General features: G+C 38.0%; 1 protein-coding gene across 1 annotated transcript in view; it reads right to left on the minus strand.

Annotated features, from left to right (window-relative positions):
• The window catches only part of FRMD6 (FERM domain containing 6), a 114,659-nt gene that overhangs the window by 54,516 nt on the left and 34,001 nt on the right, over positions 1–26,142 (minus strand). The window contains exon 2 of the mRNA XM_072629714.1: positions 17,974–18,222. Coding sequence (XP_072485815.1) covers positions 17,974–18,072 — 99 coding nt within the window. The 5' untranslated portion in view covers positions 18,073–18,222. The remainder of the gene's footprint in view (positions 1–17,973; positions 18,223–26,142) is intronic.

Raw genomic sequence — 26,142 nt, forward strand, 5'->3', positions numbered from 1 at the left:
AAAGTTTTTTATCTTCCTGATGCCTATTTTATAAAGCCAAGTAAGTTCATATTTTTGGTATTTGGTTGGATTTTAGGTAAAACTGGTAATTTTACAGAATGGCCTGTAATCATGGCTCTATAGGCAACTTTTGAGGGGTTAACAATCACTTTAATCAAGCACATGCATCATTCCTTTAACCAAGTACATACATCATTCAGCTAGTTCAAGAAAATATAGAGAAGTCAAAGATCAACAGGCATGGTTTCCTCTGACTGACCATAATCAATACATACATCACAATTCAACAGACAGGTCCAACTGCCTGACCACAGCTACCAGAGAGGGAAGCACCGACATCTGGGTTCTCCAAGTCGGAGGGGAGGGGGTCCTTAGCAGCTTTCCAGAGTCTCTCATCACAAACCTTTTTTCAAAAAACTAAGCCCCAAAGTAAAACCTCAACTCAGAGTATTTATACCTTTTGAAGAGCCAGAGGGCATCACAACCCTTGATAACCAGTGCCTCACTAGCAAAAGTTGTGGGCCTTCCCACAAATCTTCCCTAATCAAACTCCCCTTAAAAAGCAGGTCCATTAATGGTTGGGGAAGATCTTTAATCACATTAAAATAATTAACAATACAAATACATGCACTGTTTCTAGTTAAAGAAACTCTTGTTTCTGTACTTTACTCCTAGTAAAGCCTCTTGATTGATAAAGGCAAGATTCAATCAGAGGCCTTATACTTCTTGATTATACTAAAACAAAACCAGCAAAAGATCCTATTTTGCTTGTCATCACATAGGTTAGCATTTCAGACATGAAAAACATCTGTCAGATACACCAGAAGCTTCTCTGGGTTTATAATAAATTGATGAGAAGGTAAGATATTCTCTCCATAAGTTAGCATTCCTCTGTCTTAGCTCTTGCCCAGTTAGGGATTATTAGAGCAAAACTCATCAAAGACAGAAAAGCAGATATTCAGTGGTTGGGACCCTCCAAGAAACTACCGAAAAGCTTTTCCTAATCTTCTCCAGATGTAATATTTCCTACAGAGATAAGAATACAAATCTTAAGTCCTGTCCCACACCCATAATAGCTCTCTTTCAGTCCGAGTGTGATCTCAGTGTTTATGGAGAATTCACATGGGGCAGGTGATCACATGGTGGTCAGAAGAAGGGATACAAGAACACTCTCAAGGTCTCCCTCAAGAACTTTGGATTTGACTGTGCAACATGGGAGACACTGGCACAGGACCACTCAGCATGGCGTACCCATGTAAGAAAAGGTGCTGTGCTCTTTGAGCAAAGCAGAATTGAGACACACAAAGTAAACATAGCATGTGCAAATTTGGAGTATCCACTTCAAAAATCCATACAGACTATCTGTGCCCAACCCGTGGTAGAACATTCCAAGCTCGTATTGATCTGATCAGCCACAGTCGGACACACTGAAACTTCACTTTATCATGGTGATGTCATTTTGGTCCTCTTCAAAATGAAGGACCAACAACCAACTGATCTCAATGTTGTATGGATGACCTCTTAGCATCCTTTTTATTTTAACAACCATCCTTTAAACCATTGTTCAGTTTTTACAGCAACATCCAAACCTAATATACTTAGGCCTATTCCTGCCTGCAAATGTATACTCAGTCTGTTTGAGGTAGGTATAAATTCAAGTCAACAGGCTCTGTCCTAGATCTTCTCCCTTCCAACTCCATACTTCATAGCCTCAACTCCTCTAGTTATAGCCCTGTGCCAGAGGAGGCCAATATGCTTCTATATTGGGGGAAGTGCTCATTCAGAAGACAGAGCATAATATGTAGGACCCTTTGTAGATCACTTTTTCATTCAGCTCTACCAAAACAAATTCTCCTCAGTGATATGGACCCTCCACTCCAAAGGTCCACGCCAACCATGTGGGGACAAATTAAGTTCTCTACTCCAAGGCAGTCACTACCAATAATGGCTGTTTGATATGATCTGCCTTTTTTGTTGCTGTTGTTGTGGGCTGGTCCATGGGGGTTAGTCCTTGTATAATGTGTAAATATTCCTTGTCTGGTTCCAGCCCATGCAGCCATGGGGAAATCTGTTTCTGGGCATGTGCTACTAAGGGGGTCTTAGTGGATGGTGAAAAGTCTTCTATTTGACTAGAGAGCAGAATTGTTGACTCAGAGGCTGCTGAAAAGGAACTAAGTATGAAAGGACACTATGCCTCCCTACGCTACCCACCCCCATTTGGTTCTGATTCTAACTCTCTTGACTTCACCACCATACCTCAGCTTTCTTGTCATTATTAGAACATCCCTTTTTCTTTTTCTCTCTTTTTTTTAGATCTCTGCTTTTTATTTTTTGAAATTAATTAATTTATTTTTAGGGTTTTACAAGATTCCGAATTCTAAATTTTTCTTCCCTCCCCAAGACAGCATGGAAGCAGATATATTATAGGCTATGCATGTGCAATCATAGTAGACATATTTCCACATTAGTCAGAACATCCCTTTTTCTACAGTGGCTTTCTCCCCCTGGAATATCCATTCCTATAGGATCCTTTCTCCCATTGGTAAATACCTTCAATCATCCCTCTTTCTCTCCCAGTTCTATTTCAGATTCTTTGGACTTTGAAACTATGCCTCAGCATGGGGCCCCTCTCTCCCCTTCTCTTAATCTCACTCCCACCTTTCAGCTCCTTTTTATGTGTTCTTCCCCCACTGGAATGTAAATTCCTTGAAAAGAAGAAGACTCTTTTTGCTTGCATCTGTATCCTCTAGTGTTTAGCACAGTGCCTGGGACATAACCATTAGTTAATAAAGGCTTACTGAATGACTTTATACCCAAAAGGCTCTTTTAGGATGTTTCCCCAAGAATGAAGTAAGAGAAGGTGGTGGCTCTGTCTCCCACCTGACTATGATGATTGTAAACTGCTACTGACCCTTGTGTCTATTCTTTACTTCTCGTTGTTTCATTTTTCAGTTGTCTCTGACCCTTCATGACTCCTTTGGGACTTTCTTGGCAAAAATATTGGCGTGGTTGCCATTTCCTTTTCCATCTCAGTTAACAGATGAGGAAACTGAGACAAACATGGTTAAGTGACTTGCAGGGTCACACAGCTAGTGAGTGTCTGAGGTCAGAAGAAATATAAATCTTAAGATTTCAGGCCCAGAACTCTATCCATTGTGCCACCCAGCTGCCCCTTATTCTTTCCTGTTCTTATGCAAATAAGTATTCTGGAATGGAAGGATCCAGGCAACTTAATTAGGAGAGGAGATTCAGAGGTCCCTCTAAGAGTTGGAAATGAATTGCAGCAATAGCAGTCTCCCAGAATCATAGTAACTAACAGTAGTTGAAATAATTTCCAGTGATCGCCTAGTGATCACTATTCATCAGCCAGTCACAAGAATTTATTAAGTGCTTATTATGTTCCAGACACAGTGCTAAGCACAAAGGGATACAAAGAAAACAAAAAGTTTAAAAAAAAAGTCTTTTTTGGGGTATGTGTGTGTATACATACATACACATATATGTATAATATATGTGTGAAAATATATCTATGGGAAAGTGTGGGGGTTGGAAGGCTGAATAGGAGAAGATTGAAGGATCTTCCACTGTCCAGGGATGCCAAGCATAGCTGTGATGATCAGACACATCCCAGGATAAGGTTACAGGAAGATGAAGCTGGCACTCACCTGGTGAGTACAGTAGCAGAGGCATGGGGACCCTGCTAGCTGTGGGCACTTGTAGGAGAACAGAGTAGCTAGTTTCACTTCCAGGGCAGAGAGGACAACTGTTAATTTTCAGTCACCAGAGGGACTGCAGGAAGCAAGAGCATTTGTGGGACAGCATGACTAGGGCCCCTAGCCATAGCTTAGGAGTAGAGAGAAGAGCCTAAGGTTGGGTCCCATGACACACCTCAGCAAATAACAGTAAGAAGGTCCTGAGGCCTAGGGCATCATTCCCCATACCTTGAGACTAAAACTTAATTATACTAATACCTGTTAACAAAAAAATGAAAATGAGTAAGTAAAGAAGAAAGAATCCAATCATAGATAGCTACTATGAAGACAGAGATCAGGGTTCATATTCAGAGGGAAGATAATACAGGGAAAAAAATCTCCTTTTTCAATGAGAAACGTCAAATTGTCCCAAGCACAAAGAATCCTTGGAAGAACTTAAAAGGGACTTCTAAAATCAAATAAAAGACATAGAGAAAATTTCTTTTTTAAGGGCAAAGAAAATCAAGAAAATTATGAAAACAAAGTCAACTGACTAGAAATAGAGAACCAAAAACTTAAGGAAGAAAATAATTCTTTGAAAATAAGAACTGGGCAAGGGGAAGCTAATGTCATTCTAAGACACCAAGAAATAATAAAACAATCAAAAGAATGAAAAAATAGAAGAGAATGTGAAAACTCTCAGAAAAATAAATGATCTAGAGAACAGATTGAGGAGAAATAATATAAGAATAACTAGATTACCTGAAAGATATGATCAAAAAAAAGAACCTTGATACAATATTGCAAGAAATTATCAAGAAAAATTGCCCTGAAGTTCTAGAACAAGAAGCAAAGCAGAAATGGAAAAAACAAACCAATCACCACCTGAAAGAGATCCCAGGAAGAAACCTTAGAGAAATATCATAGTCAAGTTCCAAATCCCCCAGGTAAAGGAGAAAATATTGAAAACAATAAGAAAAAAAACAATTTAATATCATAGAGTTAACATAAGGATTACATAAGACCTAGCAGCTATTATGTTGAAGGACTGTAGGTCTTGGAATACTGTAGTTCATAGAACAAAAGATCTGGGGTCATAACCAATGGTAACTTAGCCAGCAAAGTTAAATGAAGAAAAATCCTGAATGAAAAAAACAATTGGACATTTAATAACTGAAACACTTTCAAGTACTTGCGACAAACAGCAAAACTCAATGGAAAATTCAACATATAAGATCCAGAAGAAAAATAAAGTAAACATTAAAGACCAATTACAAGGGAGTCGATAAGGTCAAATTGTTTACTTCTTATATGTCAAAACATTATCAGTACATTTATGACTTATCATTTAAAAAAGTATTGAGTTTATCTGTGTATTATGGGGTGAATAAAAAGACTGCAGGGACAGATAAAAAGGAATAATTATCTCATACAAATGAGGCATAAAAGACAGAGCCAAGATGGCAGAGCAGAAAGATGCATGTACTCTAGCTTTTCCTCCACAGCCAATAAAATACCTGTAAAGAATGACTCTCAACAAATTCTAGAGCAGCAGAAGCCACAGAATAACAGAGTGGAGGAGACTTCCAGCCCAGGGTGACCTGGAAGGCCAATGGGAAAGGTCTGTCGCACCAGAGGTGGAGCAGAGCCCAGCCCAGCCTTGACCACAGGGCATAGGGAGGAGGACCAGAGCAGGCCTCTGGAATTCCCAGCAGCAGTGGCAGCGGTGGTTCGCAGATTCCTCAACCCACAGGCCCCAAAGATCAGTGAGAGGGCTTTTTCAGCTGGCTGAGAAGGGAGCAGGGCCCCCCCATAGCTCTAGCCCCAGGTCATGGCCACAGAGGCCTCAGTGGCCAGCAGTGGCTCCCACGGCAGGCAGCAGCCAACATCCATTGTTGAAAGCCTAATCGTAAAGCCCCTGGGGGAACTGACCAGGTGATCTGCACCTCAGCTCAGTATGTCAGCCCTGCCCCCACCTAAAGCCCCTGGGGAAACTGAGCAGCTGATCTAAACCTCAGCCCTGAGTGCTGGCGTGGCAGAACAGGAGGTGAGGCTATTGTGGAGAGGAAATTCCACTACTCCCAGATTCTGGGCACAAAAATTTCTGGTTATTTCCAGATCAGTGTGCAAGCTTGATTAGGCCACTTTGGAGGAAATGAGATCTTACAGAGCATACCCTACTCTTGACAAAGAACCCAAAAGTCAAGGAACTGGTTGGGAAAATGCCAACCAGTGGGTATCTTCTCCCATCCTTTTGGGTGAGGAAGAACAATGCTTACTACCAGGGAAAGACATAAAAGTCAAGGCTTCTGTATCCCAAACATCCAAAATAAATATTCAGTGGTCTCAGGCCATGGAAGAGCTCAAAAGGGATTTTGAAAATCAAGTAAGAGAAGTGAAGGAAAAATTGGAAAGAGAAATGAGAGAGATGCAAGAAAAATCATGAAAAGTAAGCCAAAGCTTGCTAAAAGAGGCCCCCAAAAAATGCTGAAGAAAATAACACTTTTAAAAATAGGCTAACTCAATTGGTAAAAGAAGTTCAAAAAGCCAATGAAGAGAAGAATTGCTTTAAAAAGCAGAATTAGCCAAATGGAAAAGGAGGTTCAAAAGCTCATTGCAAAAAATTGTTCTTTAAAAAGAGCCTAGACATCATCTTTCATGAAATTATCAAGGAAAACTGCCCTGATATTCTAGAACCAGAGGGCAAAATAAATATTTAAAGAATCCACCGATCACCTCCTGAAAGAGACCCAAAAAAAGAAACTCCTAGGAAGGTTGTAGCAAAATTCCAGAGATACCAGGTCAAGGAGAAAATATTGCAAGAAAGAAACAATTTGATTACTGTGGAAGTACAATCAGGATAACACAAGATATAGCATCTTCTACATTAAGGGATCAAAGGGATTGGAATATGATATTCCAGAAGTCAAAGGAACTAGGATTAAAATCAAGAATTACCTACCCAGGAAAACTGAGTATAATACTTCAGGGGAAAAAAATGGTCGTTCAATGAAATAGAGGACTTTCAAGCATTCCTGATGAAAATACCAGAGCTGAAAAGAAAATCTGACTTTCAAACATAAGAATCAAGAGAAGCATGAAAAGGTAAACAGGAAAGAGATATCATAAGGGACTTACTAAAGTTGAACTGTGTTGGGGGTGTAAGCTCAGTTTCATGTGGACAGTCTCGGGCAGGTAAAGGTGAGGACTTCTAAAACCTCAGAGTTCTCATGAGGCCCCCCCAGGGAATAGCTGGGAATTGAGGTGTGAGACACGGGCTATCTCGTGCATCTCCGCCTCTTCTCCGTGGGAAACTTGCTGGGGAGAGCATCCCACCCTTGAGATTGGCCCGGGGTCTGAGCACACCTGTTGTTGACTAGCTGAAGGCTGAGAGCACGCCCAGTATTCACGTGCAAACTATGCGGCAGGAGAGCTTAAGTAGGGTCAGGAAAGCCTGAAGGCACTCTTCGTGCTGAGGGGCCCTTAGAGGGCAGAAGGTCCCTCCCCTCTCCCACTCCCATTCTCTTGCTGTATGATCTTTGCCTCCTTGGGAGGAGCAGGATTCCTCTCTCCTGAGGAAGAATTCACCCTGCACATGTAACCAAGACCCTGAATAAAGCCTAACCCTTGTTCGACTCTGGAAAGTCTCTTATCTCATATGTTTATCCAGTTTGGCCAGCCAAAGACCTGCGACAGGTAAGGAAAGACTCGGGTAGTCCTTCGGCCTCTAGGCCGGACAGAACTGTTTACATTCCTACGTGGAAAGATAATATTTGGAACTTTTGAAACTTTTCTCAGTATCTGGGTAGTTGGTGGGTTTATACACACACACACACACACACACACACACACACACACACACACACACACAGAAGAGAGAGAGAGAGAGAGAGAGAGAGAGAGAGAGAGAGAGAGAGAGAGAGCGCACAGGGTGAGTTGAATAGGAAGGGATCATATCTAAAAAAATAAAATTAAGGGGTGAGAGAGGAATATATTGGGAGGAGAAAGGGAGAAATGGAATGGGGCAAATTCTCTCTCATAAAAGAGGCAAGAAAGCCTTTTCAATGGAGGGAAAAAGGGGGTTGGAGAGAGGGGAAAAGTGAAGCTTACTCTCATCACATTTGGCTCAAAGAAGGAATAACATGCATGCTCAATTTGGTATGAAAACCTATCTTACAATACAGGAAAGCAGGAGAGAAGGGGATAAGCAGGGTGGGGGGGATGATGGAAGGGAGGGCAAATGGGAGGAGGGAGCAATTAGAAGTAAACACTTTTGGGGATGGACAAGGTCTAAAGAGAGAATAGAAGAAATGGGGGGCAGGATAGGATGGAGGGAAATATAGTTAGTCTTACACAACATGACTATTATGGAAGTCATTTGCAAAACTACACATGTATAGCCTATATTGAATTGCTTGTCTTCCCAATAGGGATGGGTGGGGAGGGAGGAAGGAAGAGAAGTTGGAACTCAAAAGTTTTAGGTACAACTGTTGGGTATTGTTTCTGCATACAACCGAGAAATAAGAAATACAGGTAATGGGGTATAGAAATTTATCTTGCCCTACAGGACAAAAGAGAAGATGGGGATAAGGGAAGGGAGGGATGTTAGAAGGGAGGGCAGATTGGTGGAAGGGGTAATCAGAATACTTGGCATTTTGGGGGGAGGGGAGAGATAGGGAAAAAATTTGAAACTCAAAATTTTGTGGAAATGAATGTTGAAAACTTAAAATAAATTAATTAATTAATATATAAAAAAACAAAGGAGGCATAAGAGGAAGAACTGATATAGAAGAAGCTAGTAGGGGGAGGGTGGGTAGTGCTGGAACTTTACCATCATCGAAAATGGGTTAAAAAGGGGAGAACATATATCTAGAAGGGTCCAGAAGTCTTCTAAATTCAGAAAGAAATAAGAGGGCAAAGGGATAGGGTGAGGGGAGAGGACAAGAGAAACACTCTTAGAGGGATGGATAGATTAAGGAACAGGAGGGCAAGGTAGAGCGTAGAAGTAAAATAAAGGAGTGAAGAAGGATAGGGTAAATAGGGAAAGATAGTGACGAAAAACAGGAAAGAGGAAAATTCACCACAAATAATTATAGCATAGAATGTGAATGGGATGAATTTACCCATAACAGGAAATGGATAGCAGATTAAAAATCTGAATTCAGCAACACACTGCTTTCAGTAAACATTATAAAAATGAGAGATATACACAAAGATAAAATAAAGGGCAGGAATAGAATTAACTATGCAAAAAAAAAAAGCAGAGGTAGTAACCATGATCTCAGATAATGTTAAAGCTAAAATAAGACTTAATTAAAAGAAAAAAATTAGGAAATGACACTCTGAGTCAGCAAAATTATTCAATAGTTTTAGACCATTTAAAAATAACTAGATAGCATAAAATACCTGAGAATATACCTGCCAAAATAGACATAGGAATTAAATGAACATAAAGCTAAAACACTGTTATCAGTTCAGATTTAAATAAGTGGGAGTAATATGTTGTTCATGGATAGGAAAAGCTAATAAAATTTAAAAAAATGACAATTTTATCTAAGTAATCTATTTATTTAATGCCATCCCAACTAACTTACTAAAAAATTATCTTCCTGACTTAGAAAAAAATAATAGCAAAGATCATTTGGGAGAAAAGATCAGGAACTTCAAAGAAACAAAGGAAAAAAAGATGTAAAGGAAGGAAAATCAGCAGTATTAGACCTTAAACTATATTGTAAGGTGAGAGCATTGCTTTCGTGTAAGTTGTATAATTTTGATTATTTTAAATTAAAAGCTTCTCATGTAAATAAGAACAATGTAGCCAACAATAGAAAAGTGCAGAAAAACTTTTACTATTTGACAAAAACTGCAGGGAAAAAATTAGTATGACAGGAAAGTAGGCACAAACCAATATATCACGTCCTATACCAAGATAAGGTCAAAATGGGTACGATTTAGACAAAAAGGGTGAAACTATAAGCAAATTAGGATAGCAAGGAATAGTTTATCTATCAGATCTATGGAGAAGGGAAGAATGCATAACCAAATAGGAGATAAGAGAACAGTATGACATGCAAAATGGAAAACTTTGATTGCATCAAATTAGAAAGTTTTCACAAAATCTATGTAACCAAAATTAGAAGGGAAACAGAAAGATGAGAAACAATTTTTACAGCCAGTAACTCTAATAAAGGCCTCATTTCTAAAATATATAGAGAACTGAGTAAAATTTATAAGAATACAAGTAATTGGGGGGCGGAGCCAAGATGGCGGAGTAGAAAGACGCACATACACATAGCTCCGAACCCACAACCCACAGAACGGCTAGAGGGGACCAACTCATGGTGAATTCTGCACCTAGAGGCCACGGAATATTGGAGCGAGGGAGATTTCTGTTCTGGAGAGACCTGCAAACCTCTCGCGGGGGGTCCTTCGCACTGCGGACTGGGCGCCGGGACTGGGAGCTGAGTGCAGCCCTGCCGCGGCCGCAGCACCAAGAGGAAAAGATCCAAGCGGGCTTCAGGGACGGGATCTCCAGTGGCCATGCGGGTCCCTCCACCCACAGAGGGACCTGCAAACCTCTCCCAAAAGGTCCGTCGCACTGCAGACGCGGAGCCCAGCCCAGACCTGCGGCGGCCGGGGCTCCGAGAGGTACAGATCCGAGCAGGCTTCAGGGATGGGATCTCCAGCGGCGGCACAAGCCCCACCACCCACAGGTGACGGGGGCTGGTGAGAGAGTCTCTTTGGCGGGTTGAGAGGGGAGTGGGGTGCCCCCATGGCTCGGGACCCCCCGGGAGATAGAAGCTGAGAGGCGGCTGCAGACAGGGGCTCCCCAAGCGGGCAGGAGCCTGGATACATTGTGGAAGGTCTGTACATAAACCCCCTGAGGGAACTGAGCCTGAGAGGCGGCCCTGCCCCGACCTGACCACCTGAACTTAATTCTCACACTGAATAGCAGCCCTGCCCCCGCCAAAAGCCCTAAGGCGGGAAGCAGCATTTGAATCCCAGTCCCCAAACGCTGGCTGGGAGGACCAGGAGGCCAGGTGGGTGTGAGGAGAATATTCAGAGGTCAAGTCACTGGCTGGGGAGAATGCCCAGAAAAGGGAAAAGAAATAAAACTATTGATGGCTACTTTCTTGGAGAACAGACATTTCCTCCCTTCCTTTCTGATGAGGAAGAACAATGCTTACCATCAGACAAAGACACAGAAATCAAGGATTCTGTGTCCCAGCCCACCCAATGGGCTCAGGCCATGGAAGAGCTCAAAAAGAATTTTGAAAATCAAGTTAGAGAGGTGGAGGAAAAACTGGGAAGAGAAATGAGAGGGATGAAAGAGAAGCATGAAAAGCAGATCAGCTCCCTGCTAAAGGAGAACCAAAAAAATGGTGAAGAAATTAACACCTTGAAAACTAGCCTAACTCAATTGGCAAAAGAGGTTCAAAAAGCCAATGAGGAGAAGAATGCTTTCAAAAGCAGAATTAGCCAAATGGAAAAGGAGATTCAAAAGCTCACTGAAGAAAATAGTTCTTTCAAAACTAGAATGGCACAGATGGATGCTAAGGACTTTATGAGAAAGACAGATATCACAGAACATAGCGAGAAGATTGGAAAAATGGAAGATAATGTGAAATGTCTTATTGGAAAAACAACTGACCTGGAAAATAGATTCAGGAGAGACAATGTAAAAATTCTGGGACTACCTGAAAACCATGATCAAAAGAAGAGGCTAGACATCATCTTCCATGAAATTATCAAGGAAAACTGCCCTGAGATTCTAGAACCAGAGGGCAAAATAAATATTCAAGGAATCCACAGAACACCACCTGAAAGAGATCCAAAAAGAGAAACTCCTAGGAACACTGTGGCCAAATTCCAGAATTCCCAGGTCAAAGAGAAAATATTGCAAGCAGCTAGAAAGAAACAATTCAAGTATTGTGGAAATACAATCAGGATAACACAAGATCTAGCACCCTCTACATTAAGGGATCAAAGGGAATGGAATAGGATATTCCATAAGTCAAAGGAACTAGGACTAAAACCAAGAATCACCTACCCAGCAAAACTGAATATAATACTTCAGGAGAAAAAATGGTCTTTCAATGAAATAGAGGATTTTCAGGTTTTCTTGATGAAAAGACCAGAGCTGAAAAGAAAATTTGACTTTCAAACACAAGAATGAAGAGAACCATGAAAAAAAGGTGAACAGCAAAGAGAAGTCATAAGGGACTTACTAAAGTTGAACTGTTTACATTCCTACATGGAAAGACAATATTTGTAACTCTTGAAACATTTCAGTATCTGGGTACTGGGTGGGAGTACACACACACACACACATGCACACACGCACACATACATAGAGACAGAGTGGACAGAGTGAATTGAAGAGGATGGGATCATATCTTAAAAAAAAAAAATGAAATCAAGCAGTGAGAGAGAAATATTGGGAGGAGAAAGGGAGAAATTGAATGGGGCAAATTATCTCTCACAAAAGAGGCAAGCAAAGACTTATTAGTGGAGGGATAAAGAGGGGAGGCGAGAGAAAATCATGAGGTCTACTCTCATCACATTCCACTAAAGGAAAGAACAAAATGCACACTCATTTTGATAGGAAAATCTATCTCACAATACAGGAGAGTGGGGGACAAGGGCACAAGCAGGGTGGGGGGGAGGATAGAGGGGAGGGCATGGGGAGGAGAATGCAATCCGAGGTCGACACCTATGGGGAGGGAAAGGATCATAAGAGAATAGAAGTAATGGGGGACAGGATAGGATGGAGGGAAATATAGTTAGTCCTATACAACACAACTAGTATGGAAATCATTTGCAAAACTACACAGATTTGGCCTATATTGAATTGCTTGTCCTCCAAAGGGAAGGGGTGGAGAGGGAGGGAGCTAAAGAAGTTGGAACTCAAAGTGTTAGGATCAACTGTAATGTTCTTACCACTAGGAAATAACAAATACAGGTTAAGGGGTAAAGAAAGCTATCTGGCCCTACAGGACAAAAGAGAAGACGGAGACAAGGGCAGAGAGGGAGGATAGAAGAGAGAGCAGATTGGTCACAGGGGCAATTAGAATGCTTGGGTTTGGGGGGGGAGGGGATAAAAGGGGAGAAAATTTGTAACCCAAAACTTTGTGAAAATAAATGTTAAAATTTAAATAAAAAAAAAAAGAAGAATACAAGTAATTCCCCAATAGATAAATTACCAAAGGATATAAACGGGCAATTTTCAGAGGAAGAAATTAAATCTATAGTCATATAATAAAAGCTCTGAATCACTATTGATTAGAGAAATGCAAATTAAAACAATTCTGGGGTACCACTTCACACCTATTAGATTAATATGACAAAACAGGAACATAATAAATGTTGGAGAAGATGTGGGAAAACTGGAACATTAATGATGGAGTTGTGAACTGATCCAACCATTCTGGCCACCAATTTGGAACTATGCCTAAAGGACTATAAAAATGTGATTACCCTTTGATTCAGCAACACTACTTACTACTAGGTCTGTAACCAATGAGATCATAAAAAAGGGAAGAGGACTCACATGTACAAAAATATTTATAGCAGTTCTTTTTGTGGTGACAAATTTAGAGCTCAAAATAAAAGTGAATGTTGAAAACTATAATAAATTAAAGAAAAAAGTGGGTTTACATATTCATGGGAAGAAGACCACTTCTGTCTCTTAAGGAATGTTTTTGTGAATTCCAAGCTGCATTCCAAGGTCTTTTTGTGTTTCTAAACCCCAAGTTTTAATGCAGAAGATCTTCACAGTGTCAATATACATTTTATTGAAATAAATGCTACTTATTATAAGTTTAAAAAATTTCTACTGCTTATTGGTTATAAAAATAAAAAAATATGCATCTATGCACATAAATATACATATATTTACTTATGCATAATCTGAAGAGGGACAGCATTAGCTGAGGAATCAGGAAAGACCTCCTACAGAAGTAGTGATTAAAGCTGAGAATCAAAGAAAGCCAAGGAAGTTAAAAGGAGAAAGTAAGGAAGAAGAAGCATGAAGAAAAGCATGAAAGGCACAGAAATGGGACACACAGAACCAAGACAAAGCAAGTGGACTGGTATAGCTGGATCATGGAGTACTTGAAAGGAATAAAGATTGGAAAGACCTTTAAATGACAATCAAAGGTTTTTATATTTGATCCTGGAAGTAAATAAGAAACCAACTGGAGGGTGGGATGGAGGTTGGGCGGGAGAGGGTAGAAGTGGGCATTGAGAGGGGGAAGGATGATAGTGTCAGATCTACACTTAAAAGAAAATCACCTTAATAACTGAGTAGGAATTGGACTGGAGTAGGGAGAGATTAGAAGTAGGGAGACCAACCAGAAGGCTACTGCTTTAGTTTAGGTATTCGTATTCTGTGATGAGGGTCTAAACCAGAGTTGTGGTAAGGAGTGGAGATAAAGGCATGCATATGAAAAATGTTGTGAAGATAGGAATTGCAAGATATGGTAGTGAACTGGATATATAGGGTGAATGAAAGGAGTCAAAGATGACACAAAACCTGTAAGGCTGGTTAAATGGGGAAAAATGTTGATGATATAGTAATAAAAAGATTCAGAAGAGCTAACTAAAGGTTTTCTGCAAACTTTCTAAGCCCTTAACATATATGAACTGATTACTGCCTTCTCGATAGAACATGGCCCTAGACTCCACGTCCTACTCCCAGAACTTTATGAGTATTTAACTGCCTAGGGCCTCTTCGATGGGAGTTCTCCATCTTTCAAATTTCCCAGTGAATTGCATGCTCAAGTGTCCTAAAGCTTTCTGGATGCTATTTAACATCTGGTTCCAATCTACTTTTCCAGTGCTATTATACATTACTCCCCTTTATATACTATATGGTCTAGTTCAACTAACCTTACTGTTCCTCAAAAACAGTACTTCATTTCTCATTTCTGTATCTTTGCACATACTCATCATGTCTAGAATATATTTCCTCTTCACTTCTGTCTCTAAGAATCTCTAGTTTCCTTGAAGATTCAGCTGAAACTTTATCTTTTATATGCAGACTTTGCTGTCTCTTTGTACCTTGTATTTTTATTTTATACACATACAGATACGTCCCCACATCTATAAGGAACATACTTATGCCTATCCCCTTAATGCTGGTGCCTACCTCACTTAATACTGGTGACTTTGCTTTGTCAACTGTTTCCAATTTATCCTGGAAATAAATATAGGTATAGATACATATACATCTTATTTGTTCATACTTGTTCGTGTGTTATCTACCCCATGAACTCTGAGAGTAGGAACCATCTTTTAGCTTGCTTTGTAACCCTAGAGCTTAGTACAGTGTTAGGCATATAGTAAATACTGCATAAATGCTTACTGACTGACTACACACATATACATACACACACATATATGTAAACACATATGCATGTGTATATATACCTATGCCTATGACATAGCTATATATGTACATAACTATATTACACACCAATACCTTTATGCATGTGTATGTTATTGTTCAGTCATGTCTGATATACCTATATCTATGCATGTATGTAATTATATAACACACCAGTACCTGTATGCATGTGTGTATGTGTATATGTTGTTACTGTTCAGTTGTGTTTGACTTTTCATGATCCTGTGGACTACAGTATGCCAATACTGGCCAGGGGGTTTTCTTGGCAAAGACACTGGAGTGCTCTGCCATTTCCTTCTCCAATGGATTAAGGCAAACAGAGGTTAAGCGACTGGCCCAGAATCACAAAGGTAGCAAGTATCTTAGGAAGGATTTGAACTGGCCTAGTGCTCTATCCACTGAGCCATCTAACTGTCTCTAAAAGTATAACATACACCCACATATCTTTATTTAACCTATGCTTAAATACACAACTATTTAGGTAATACATCTAAAAACACACATGCTTACATTTGCACCTATACTTAATACTTAGGCCTACACTCAAATATACATAAGTACATATCTGTATCTATTCATCTCTCCAACTAATCACAAACCTAAATTCACACACATATATACAAAGGTGTGTATATATATGTATGTATGTTTGCATATACATACACACATACACATACTCTTCCAGAATGTCAGTTCCTTGAGGATAGGGATTTTCATTTTTGTCTCTGTATCACCAGCTCCTAACTCAGTGTCTGATATTAGGCACTTCACAAACATTTGTTGATTAAGTGACTAAGTCCATGTCATATGAGGTTCACTTGAAAGAACTGGGAATGTTTGCCAGAAGAAAAAATTTGAATGACCATCTTCCACAAGAAGGATTAGACTGGTTCTCTTTGACTCTAGAACTGGAAGCAATGGGTTGAAGTTGCAAAGAGGAAAATTTAAAATAGATGTCAGTAAAAACTTTCTAACAATTCTAATTGTATAAAAGTAGAATGTGTTGCCTTGAGAGGTAATTGGTGGATCCTTCTTCCTTGGAGGTCTTCAAACTGAGGTTTTTGAAACATGTTACAGAGAGAATTCCTTTTGGTTAGAGCTTGGACTAGATGGCACATGTATTTCCTTCCAACTCTCAAGTTCTGTGGTTATTATATTCCACACAAACAGCATTTTTACTTGCTGTTTCTCATTCACTGTGTTCTATGCTCCATCTCTTTGCCTTTGCATAGACCTGTCTACATGCCTGGAATGTACTCCCAAACTATCCCTGACTCTTAGAATTAGAGATCATAGAATCATACATGTAGAATTATTAGGGAACTCAAATGCCATGTAGCTCAACTGAGGAAACTAAGACTCACAAAGGTTATCTCTGGTGAAGTATTATAAGTGCTGATGAGTAAGTATTTGAACTTGGGTCCTCTGACACCAGAATTTATGCTCTTTCCACCAAACCATGGTGCTTCTACCGGCTTTCTTCAGACTTAGTTCAAGAGCTACCTCCTACATAGAGTCTTTATTGGTGTCCTTCACTGATGTGCTATATATATATCTTTGTTGAAATTACTTTGAATATATTTATCCGTGTATATGTTGTTTGTACCCTACCCCCAACAAAACATGAACTTAAAGGCAGAGGCAACTTTACTATTTTTACTCTGTATTTTCACAAACTTATAGTAAGTACTATATATTCCTACTACCTTAGAATAAGTACATAATAAATGGTTCTTTGACTTGAATTAAATTGAGTTACATAAAAAGAACGCAGAAATGTAGAAAATAGGTTGATAGTTATTTGCATGAATTCATTTTTTTCTCTTCAAAATTGTGGAACATGACTGTCATTTTTTAAAACTGAAACTACTGTTTCATCAGGGTAGGGAGTTCCTCGTCAGGAGCATGCTCTACCTGCAAACTGGTATCTCTGCAATTAAAAAGTGCTAAAGTTGCCAAAAAGGAATAGAGCTTTTAAATGTTTGGGCAAAAATTGTGTTTATCTGTGCATTAGAAATACTTTTTATACTATGAACATTACAGTTCCAATGAATGGGTCAGATCTGATCTCTAGGAAGGAAAACATAAGCAAGAAGAAATTCCATGAAATTATAGAGATTGTATATCAAGGAAAAAAATTCATATATTTTAATAGTTATATCTGTTATAAAGTCTATTTTTTAACAAAATAAATGTCAGTATAAACTTCCTGGAATGCTTTCTCTTAAGTTATATTCTTTTAAATAAGTCTAATACACACTATGTAAGTAAAAAAAAAAAAAAAACCCAAAGTGAGACAAAGTTGCCTTTTTCCTCTTAATGGCTTATTTCCAAAGTACAGGTAGGGAAAGGAAAGGGATAGAGGTAAATGTGATTTGTATGTGTTATATTCCTACTATCCATTACTACAAATAACTAAAAATGATCAACTGATTTGGAATCATATACTACCATTAAATTTTATATAATTTTATTATACTAGAGAAAAAAGTATGATCAAGATTTAATAAATTTTTAACATCAACAATAAAACATGGATGACAAGCAAATATCAGGCCTTCAAATTAGTGGATGGTTTTTTAAAATACACTTTGAAGGTAAACTTTCTTTATTCTTTTTTTTCATAAGATATAAGGTTTGCCTGAATTTTCTGGCTGCCAAGTTTAGCTGGGTAAAGTCAACAATCACTAGATGAACTTAAACCATACTATTTTGCTTATACTAAATCACATATACTACACTGTTATCCCATAGTGTTACCACATTAATAAATACAATATCCTCATATACTGACAAAATTCCTATCATAAACCTGGAAGCTGTGGATGGAAAGTAACACATTAATCAGGAACTTCTAGTGTTAGGTTTACTCACATTTATGATGATATTCAGGGACTCATCATTGGGTAGAAAAATGCAAACACTTCTGCGGTCTTGCATGACTCTGTTATTATGGAAGTTCAATTTGTTCATTGTATTCCGGGCTTACTCTACTGACTTAAGAGTTGTGCTCTGAGACCTTGTAGATTCCACAGGTTCAGAGCACTCAGAAGCCCAATGTTACTCCTCATCACACACTTCACAGGACAGAAAAGGTGGCATCTGTCTCCAAAAGCATCACAGCTGAAAAGAAAATGAAGACACCAGTATTACAACAAGTATATAGCGGTAAAAGGAAAGAATCTGAAGATAGTATCAATATTGTTGACTTTTCACAGTCACATATTAAAAAGATAGGCCTCCTATATATTAGTAATTCAGAGCATGATGAATTTTAATTATCTCATACTCCTAAGTACCTACTACTATGTGCAAGTCACTGTAGTGAATGCAAAGAAGTATATGATGGTCCCTCCCTTCAAGGAACTTAAAATCTAGCTGAGTGGTAAATTCAGTAGAGATGCTCAGGGAAAGGCTCATCATGGGCTGTGTTCTAAGGCAGAACAGGTAAGATTTGGATTAGACTTGGAAGCAAAGGTAGGAATTAGTTTGAAAGAAAAGAGAAGGTGTTCAAGGTAAAGTGAACAGTATGAACACATGTACAGAAGACGAATACACAAGTTATGCGCTTAGTCATCTTTGGCAGTACTAAGATTAACAGTTGTAGCTATTTGGAAATGGGAGGGAACAATCCCTCTCCCTTCTTGGCTTCAATCAGAGATGAACCCCCAAAAAGTCAAGATGACCCAACTGAAGAGTCAGATTTGTGAACAGGTAGCAAGACAGCAAAACAGTTATTTTTCAAAACTCTTCCAAACAACCTTGAAAATAAAATAGTGTCAAATCTACAATAACTCACTTTACAGGAAAAGATAACAGACACAGTACAAGATTTAAAAAAAAAAAAAAGATGCATGAAATAACACTGGACAACTTGGGGTCTCACTCTGTATTCCCACCCCAAGCCTTTATCATTTGTCAGACACAGCCAACACAAGCAACCTGAAAGAGTTGAAGGACAGTTGAAAGGATAGAAGGGGATCCCTTCCTGGTACCTCTAAGGCAGTGCCCCAATCTGAAACCATTCCACACTTCACAAGAGGAAGAAGGCATTGACTCAGTCTATCCATGCGAAGGAAAAGAAGCATAAATGAGCTAGGTGAAAGAGTATAAAATCAGCTAGGGCGAAACTATAGGGGTTTCCATCTTTGCAGGAAAAGGAATCACAACTCTAATTGGGATCAATCCTTTCTCCAAAGAATTCATTCTGGAAAAGCATACAAAAGCTTGGCTTATACCCTCACTCATATCTCTTTCTGAGAAGGCTCATAGAATGGGACAGATCCTTATGATTTGAGACACAAAATGACTTCTACCACACAATACAGCTTCCTTCATAAATATTTCTAAGATTGTGACACTGCAGAACAAGGTCCATCCAAAACAAATTTAAAAATCAAGTCAGATCAAATTAAATTGATACACAAAGCTGGCAAAGATGACAAAAATAAAAATTTATCATTGCTGGAAGGACTTCAGGATAGATACATTGAAATGCTACTGAGGAAAGTATAAAGTCCAAACATTCTGTAAAGTAATTTGGAAGTATACCCCAAAAGTCACTAAACTAGGCATAACCACTGACCCAGCCTTACCATTACTAGGCTTATGCCACAAAGTGATAAATGAAATAACATGAGCAAAAAATATTTATAGAACTTTTTGCTGTAGCAAAGAACTTGAAAGATGGGTATTCATAAATTACCCTTCTCCACCTGACCCTATGGTGAACCAGTTCAACTCTAGCTGAATAGGACTTCAGTCTCCTTTCTTTAAGACCTTTTCCTATCATCCTGTTACTGATATTACCCAACCATACCTCAAACCTATATCACTCACACCATCCCTTGCCCTACTCCTGCAGCTGAATGAAGATGGAGAAAATCACAAAACCATGCTGACTGGGTTCACTTCAAATTATGTTACAAATCTGAACTGGGCTGACACTACAGCAAGGTAATTCTGTTATACCTTGCTAATCAATGCATTACCTCCCTTACTACATTAGCTTTTCCAAAACTTCATAGTTCCCATGCCCCCTCCTCTCTGAGTCAAAAAACTTTCCTCATATTTCAGTGAAAAAATTGAAGCCACTCTCTAAGAGCTCCTTTTTCTACCCTGTTCATCTTTCATAACCCAGATGCCATCTGCCATTATCTCCTTCACTCTTATCTCACATGAAGACATGGCCCTTCTATGTGCCTAAGTGATCCCATTCCATCCCATACATCAGCTGCCCCTCTATAATCCTTATTCCCTCACTAACATTCAGTCTCTCTCTGTTTACTGGATGTTTCCTAATTGCCTTTATACATACTCTTGTGTCCCTCTCCCTAAAAAAGTCTCCCTTGATTCATCCAATCTTGTTAGCAACTGTTCTATATTTCTCTTGTTTTGTGGCTAAAATCTTTGAGAAGGCTATCTTTAAAAGGTTTTTTCATTTCCTTTGCTCAAACTATTCTTTAATTCTAAAGTCTGATTTCCAACTTGATCATTCAATTGAAACTATTCCCTCCAAAGTTACCAAAGATCTTTTAAATAGTTAAATCTAATGGCCATCTCTCAATCCTCATCCTTCTTGACCTCTCTGAAGCCTTTAATACCCTCTTTTTTATTCTCTCTAGGTTTTCATGACACTGTTTTTTCCTACTTCTCCTTTTACCTATCTCACAGCCATTTAAACTCACCATGTGCAAAACTGGATTCATTACCTATTCCTCATAAACCTCTCTTGTTTCTTATTACTGTACCCACCACCCTCCCAGTCACTAATGCTCACAACCTACATCATTCTCAACTTCTCTGCCTCCATTTTGAATCAGCTGCCAAATTCTGTTCTTTTGACCTTTGTTTTGATCTCTAAAATATAACCACTTGTCTCTGCTAATACTGTCACTACTCTGGTACAGGCTTTCATCACCTCACAGCTCAATTAATGCTATACCCTACTAGTTGGTCTTCCAACCTCAAAGTTTCTCCCCATTCCAATCTGCCCTTGTCTTGGCTGTCAAACTGATCTTCCTTAAGTCACACCTTTACACACACTGATTCAATAAACTTCAGTGGCTCTATTACCTCTAGGTTCAACTACTGAATATTGAACTGTTTGGAATTTAAATTCCTTCATAACCTGGATCCTGCATACCATCCAGTCTTCTTACACTTTACTTACCCCCCTCATACTCTATGACACAGTTACGCTGGCTTCCCTGTTGTTCTTCACACACATAATACTTTGAACTAAATGTTTTCATTGGCTGTAATACTCACTGCTTGTAACATTCTCTTCTCATTTCTATCTTCTGGTTTCCCCGGTTTCCTTCCAGTTTCAACCAACTAATGTTTCCCACCTCCTGCCAGAACTCTTTCCAGGTCCTTTAACTATCTTCCCTCTGAGATCACCACCAATTTTATTCTGTATATATCTTGTTTGTTGATAACTGTATACATGTTGTCTCCCCCATCAGAGTATGAAGTTTCCTGAGGACTGACTTTTTTCCCCTTTCTTTGTATCTCCAATACTTAGTACACTTCTGTCACACAGCAGGCACTTAATGCTTACTGACTGTTAATAAAGAATCTACAAGAAAACAGTAAAAAATCTTATCTCCTATGATGAACTTGAGTGTACGCCAAGAAGAGATATTTCAACACTGTGAATACTATTAATAATTGATTATAATAAAACATTTAAAAATTTAGATAAATCAAATTATTTCAACAGATGCAGAAAAAATTTTGATAAAATATTTATATTAAAAAACACTAGAAAGCAAAAGAATAAATGGACTTTTCTTCAAAATGGCAAATGACCTAAAAGCAAGAATCATTATTATCTATAATAAATATTTTTTCCATTTTCTTCTTTTTTATATTTTTTTAACATTCATTCTTTAAAATGTTGAGGTCCAAATTTTTTTCCTCTTTGTAATTCCCCACCCACTGAGAAGGCAAGCAATATGATATCAATTTTACATGATAAATAATGCAAAACATATTTCCACATTAGCCTATGTTGTGTTTGTGTGTGAGCGGGAGAAATCAAGAAAAATGAAGTGAAAAAGGCATGCTTCAATTTGTGCACAGAGTTCATCAGTTCCCTCTTTGTAGGTAGATAACATTTTTCATCATGAGTCCTTTGAATTGTCTTGGATCAAAATACTGATTAGAATACCTAAGTCTTTCATCACAGATGATCATCGTTAAAATATAGCTGCATAAATGGTTCTCCTAGTTCTATTATTTTGTACCAATTCATTTAAATCTTCTCAAGTTTTTCTGAGATGATCAGCCTCATCATTTCCTACAGAACAATAGTATTCCATCACAGTCATATGACAGGTGCGCACTCTCCCAATTTCCAACTTCCAACTTTCCAACAAATCAGAAATGTTGGAGAAGATGTGAGAAAACTGGAACACGAATGCATTGGTGGTGGAGAACAATTGGGAACTATGCCCAAGGGGCTGTAAAACTATGCATACCCTTTGATCCAGGTCCGTATCCCAAAGAGATAACAACAAAGGGAAAAGGACCCACATGGACAAAAATATTTATAGCAGAGCTTTTTGTGGTGGCCAAGAACAATTGGGAAATGGCTGAACAAGGTATAGTATGTGATGTAATGGAATACAACTGTTACATAAGAAATGGCAGGCAGATTTCAGAAAAACCTGGAATGAGGTACACGAACAGACAGATGCTCAGTGAAGTGAGCAGAAACAGCAACACTGTGTGATGACCAACTTTGTTAGTCTTAGCTCTTCTCAGGAATGCAGTGATCTAAGACAATCACAAGACTCATGATCCACAGAAAGAACTATGGAGTCTGAAGCATACTAGTTTCTCTTTTATTTGCTATTTTTTTCTCTGGTGGTTTTTCCCTTTTGTTCTGATTCTTCTCTCACAACATGACTCATGTGGAATATTTTTAATATGACTGTACATGTATAGACCACATCAGATTGCATGCTGTCTTGGGGAGGGAAGAAAGGAGGAAAATGTTGAACACAAAATCTTATAAAAGCTAATGTTAAAAACTAATAATAAATAAAGATAATTAAAAAATAAATACTAACTGTATATTTGTACATATAGGTCATTTTCTGTTTTCTGTGTTCTCTTTGGAATACAAATCTAGTACTGGTACTGCTAGGTCAAAGGGTATGCACAGTTTTACAGCTCTTTGGGCATAGTTCCAAACTGCTCACCTGAATGGTTTGACCAGTTCACAACTCTACCTATTAGTGTACCTATTCTTCCACACATTCCCTCACCCCCTCTGGCATTTGTTATTTTTTTTCTGTCATCTTAACCAATTGACTGGTGTAAAATGGTACCTCAAAGTAGTTTTAATTTGCATTTCTCTAATCAATTGTGATTTAGAGCATATTTTTCATATGACTACTGATAGCTTTGGTTTCTTCTTCTGAAAACTACCCATTCATATCATTTGGGGAATGGCATTAGAGACTTTTCCAATATGATCCCAAGCACAACAAATCTGGCCAATGCTACTATTTAATATAGTTCTAGAAACTGAAAAAGAAATTGAGAATAAGTTCAGGCTAACAGGAAACAAAATTATCAACATATTCAGATAAATATTTATTGAAATATTATTAGTAAAGTGACAGAATACAAAATAAACCCACAAAAATGATCAACCTTCCTGTATATTACTTTTTTAATAGCAGTAAGTGAAAGAAAATAACCAGATTCAAAAGAAAAGAAATGCAGAATGTATAAAGTATCTAGAAATCCACAAAGATACACTCAGAACATATAACAAAATACTTTTTACAGAAATAGAGGACTTAATTGGAAAGAGATTAACTTCACATTCAAGCCATAAATAAAGATAATAAATATATTTGTATTAATTATAACACAAATTTAAATACTTATACTAAAAATGGAAATACTATCTAAATTTAGAAATTTACTGCCATATCAATCAAACTATCAAAGCAAAATCATAATGAAAAAATCCATACAAAACCATTACTAAATCAATCTGGAGGAACAAAAGGTCAACAACTTCAAGAAAAAAAATAGCAGTAACAGATCTTAAACTATATTACAAAGCAACAATCATCAAAACTATTTGGTACTAGTTAAAAATTAGAAAAATTGATCAATAGAACCAATTAGGTAAATAAGCCCCCTAAGCAATCAAACACAGCAACATAATGTTCAATAAAACCAAGGACACAGAACACTGGCGCAAATGACCATTTGACAAAAACTTCAAGGCCAAAAAGCAATCAGCCTAGCAGAAATTAGGCTTATACCAAAATCTTACACTATCTATTACAATATACTTTAAACAGAAGCACATGTAATATCATACACTTTGCACAACTATAGCTAAAAAAAGAACACTTAAGGATACAGATGATCACAAAAGACAAAATATACAATTTTGATTACATTAAAAAAATAGGTTCTGCACAAACAAAAAGTTAAAATAAGAGAAACCACTGGGGAAAAATATTCATAGCAAATTTCTATGATAAAGTTCTACCATCCAGGATATATAAACCTAATAATCTAACCTAATAATCAGAATATATAAAGTTCTAATATCCAAGATATATAAAAATTCATACAAAAAATAATTCATACAAGAATAAGAGTAATCACAAGATAAATAGTCAAAAGATAAAAACTTTTATTTCTCAAAACAGAAATGTAAGCTACCAACTACGTTATACTCCAAATTAGTAATAAATGGGAGAAATAAAAATTAGAACAACTACCTTATACTAATCAGATTGGCAAAGATAATGACAAAAACAGAAATCGTTAGATGGGGTTGGTCATAAAAGCATATATTGTTGGTGGAGTTGTGTATTGGTTCAACCATTTTTTAAAAAACAATTCGGAATTAGACCAAAAGGTTGACCAAACTGTGCCTCCTCTTTGACCCAGAGATTAGCCTCAATCAAAGAAGAAATCAAAGACAGAGAGAAAGGTTCCCAATGCATAAGAATATTTATAGTGCAACTTTCCATTATAGCAAAAATCACGAGAAGTCGAAGGAGACGCCATAAATTAGAGAAAAGCTAAATAAATTGCTCAATGAGACTAAGGAAATTCTGCTGTACAGAATTTTCTAAGTAAATATGATACATTCAGAAAAGAAAATAGGCAAAGGAGAACAAGACACAATAACAACCAAAAATAGGGGAAATAACTCTGAAAGATCTCAGAACTAGAGCATGGACCAAATGTGGCTTCAAAAGGGTATGAATTAAACCCTATCTTCTACCCCTGGGCATGAGTGACAGACTATAGGTATAAAATCAGACATGCACTCTCAGAGATGACCAGAAGGTTGCTTTGTTCTGTCTGACCATACATATACATTGCTCATAAGGTGGTACTCCTATTTGTTCTCTTTAAACATCAGTAAAGCATCATAAAAGATGCACACAAGATACAGAGGAAGGTGGAAAAGGGGACACAAGGAAGCTATTACTGCATTCTTAAGCTTATTAAAAAAATCAGAACTTAGTAACAAAATAGGTGTCTAAAAAACAATTTATTCTTCAAACTAAACAGAATCTTTATGAAAGTCATATACACATGAATCAAGTACATCTTTGTAGATAAATGCTGCAAGGCAATCTTTTACACCTCCCTAACTCTTACCACAGAGGTTCTTTGAAACCTTTTTACCTCTTCTCAAAACTCCATGGCTCCTCCTTGTCACTCTCCCACCATCTCAGCCAAGAATTTTGCTTCAGATTTAAAACTGAAGCCACTAACTTAGAGCTCCCTCTTCTCCCCTCCTCCACATCTCAAATAACCCAGGTATCTTCTGTTACAATTTGAGCCTTCATTCCTTTCTCACATAAGGAAGTGGCCCTTCTCTTTGCCAAGGCAAACCCTTCTACAAGCATGAATGATCCCATCTTCTTCAGAAGATTTCCCTCTCTCATTATCACTCTCTCACTAAATCTTCATTCCCTTCTTGTCTACTGGCTGCTTCCTTACTATATACAATTATGCCTATCTCTTCCACATTCACCCACAAAA

Source organism: Notamacropus eugenii, chromosome 1 (genome assembly GCF_028372415.1).
Source record: "Notamacropus eugenii isolate mMacEug1 chromosome 1, mMacEug1.pri_v2, whole genome shotgun sequence".
NCBI lineage: Eukaryota > Metazoa > Chordata > Mammalia > Diprotodontia > Macropodidae > Notamacropus > Notamacropus eugenii.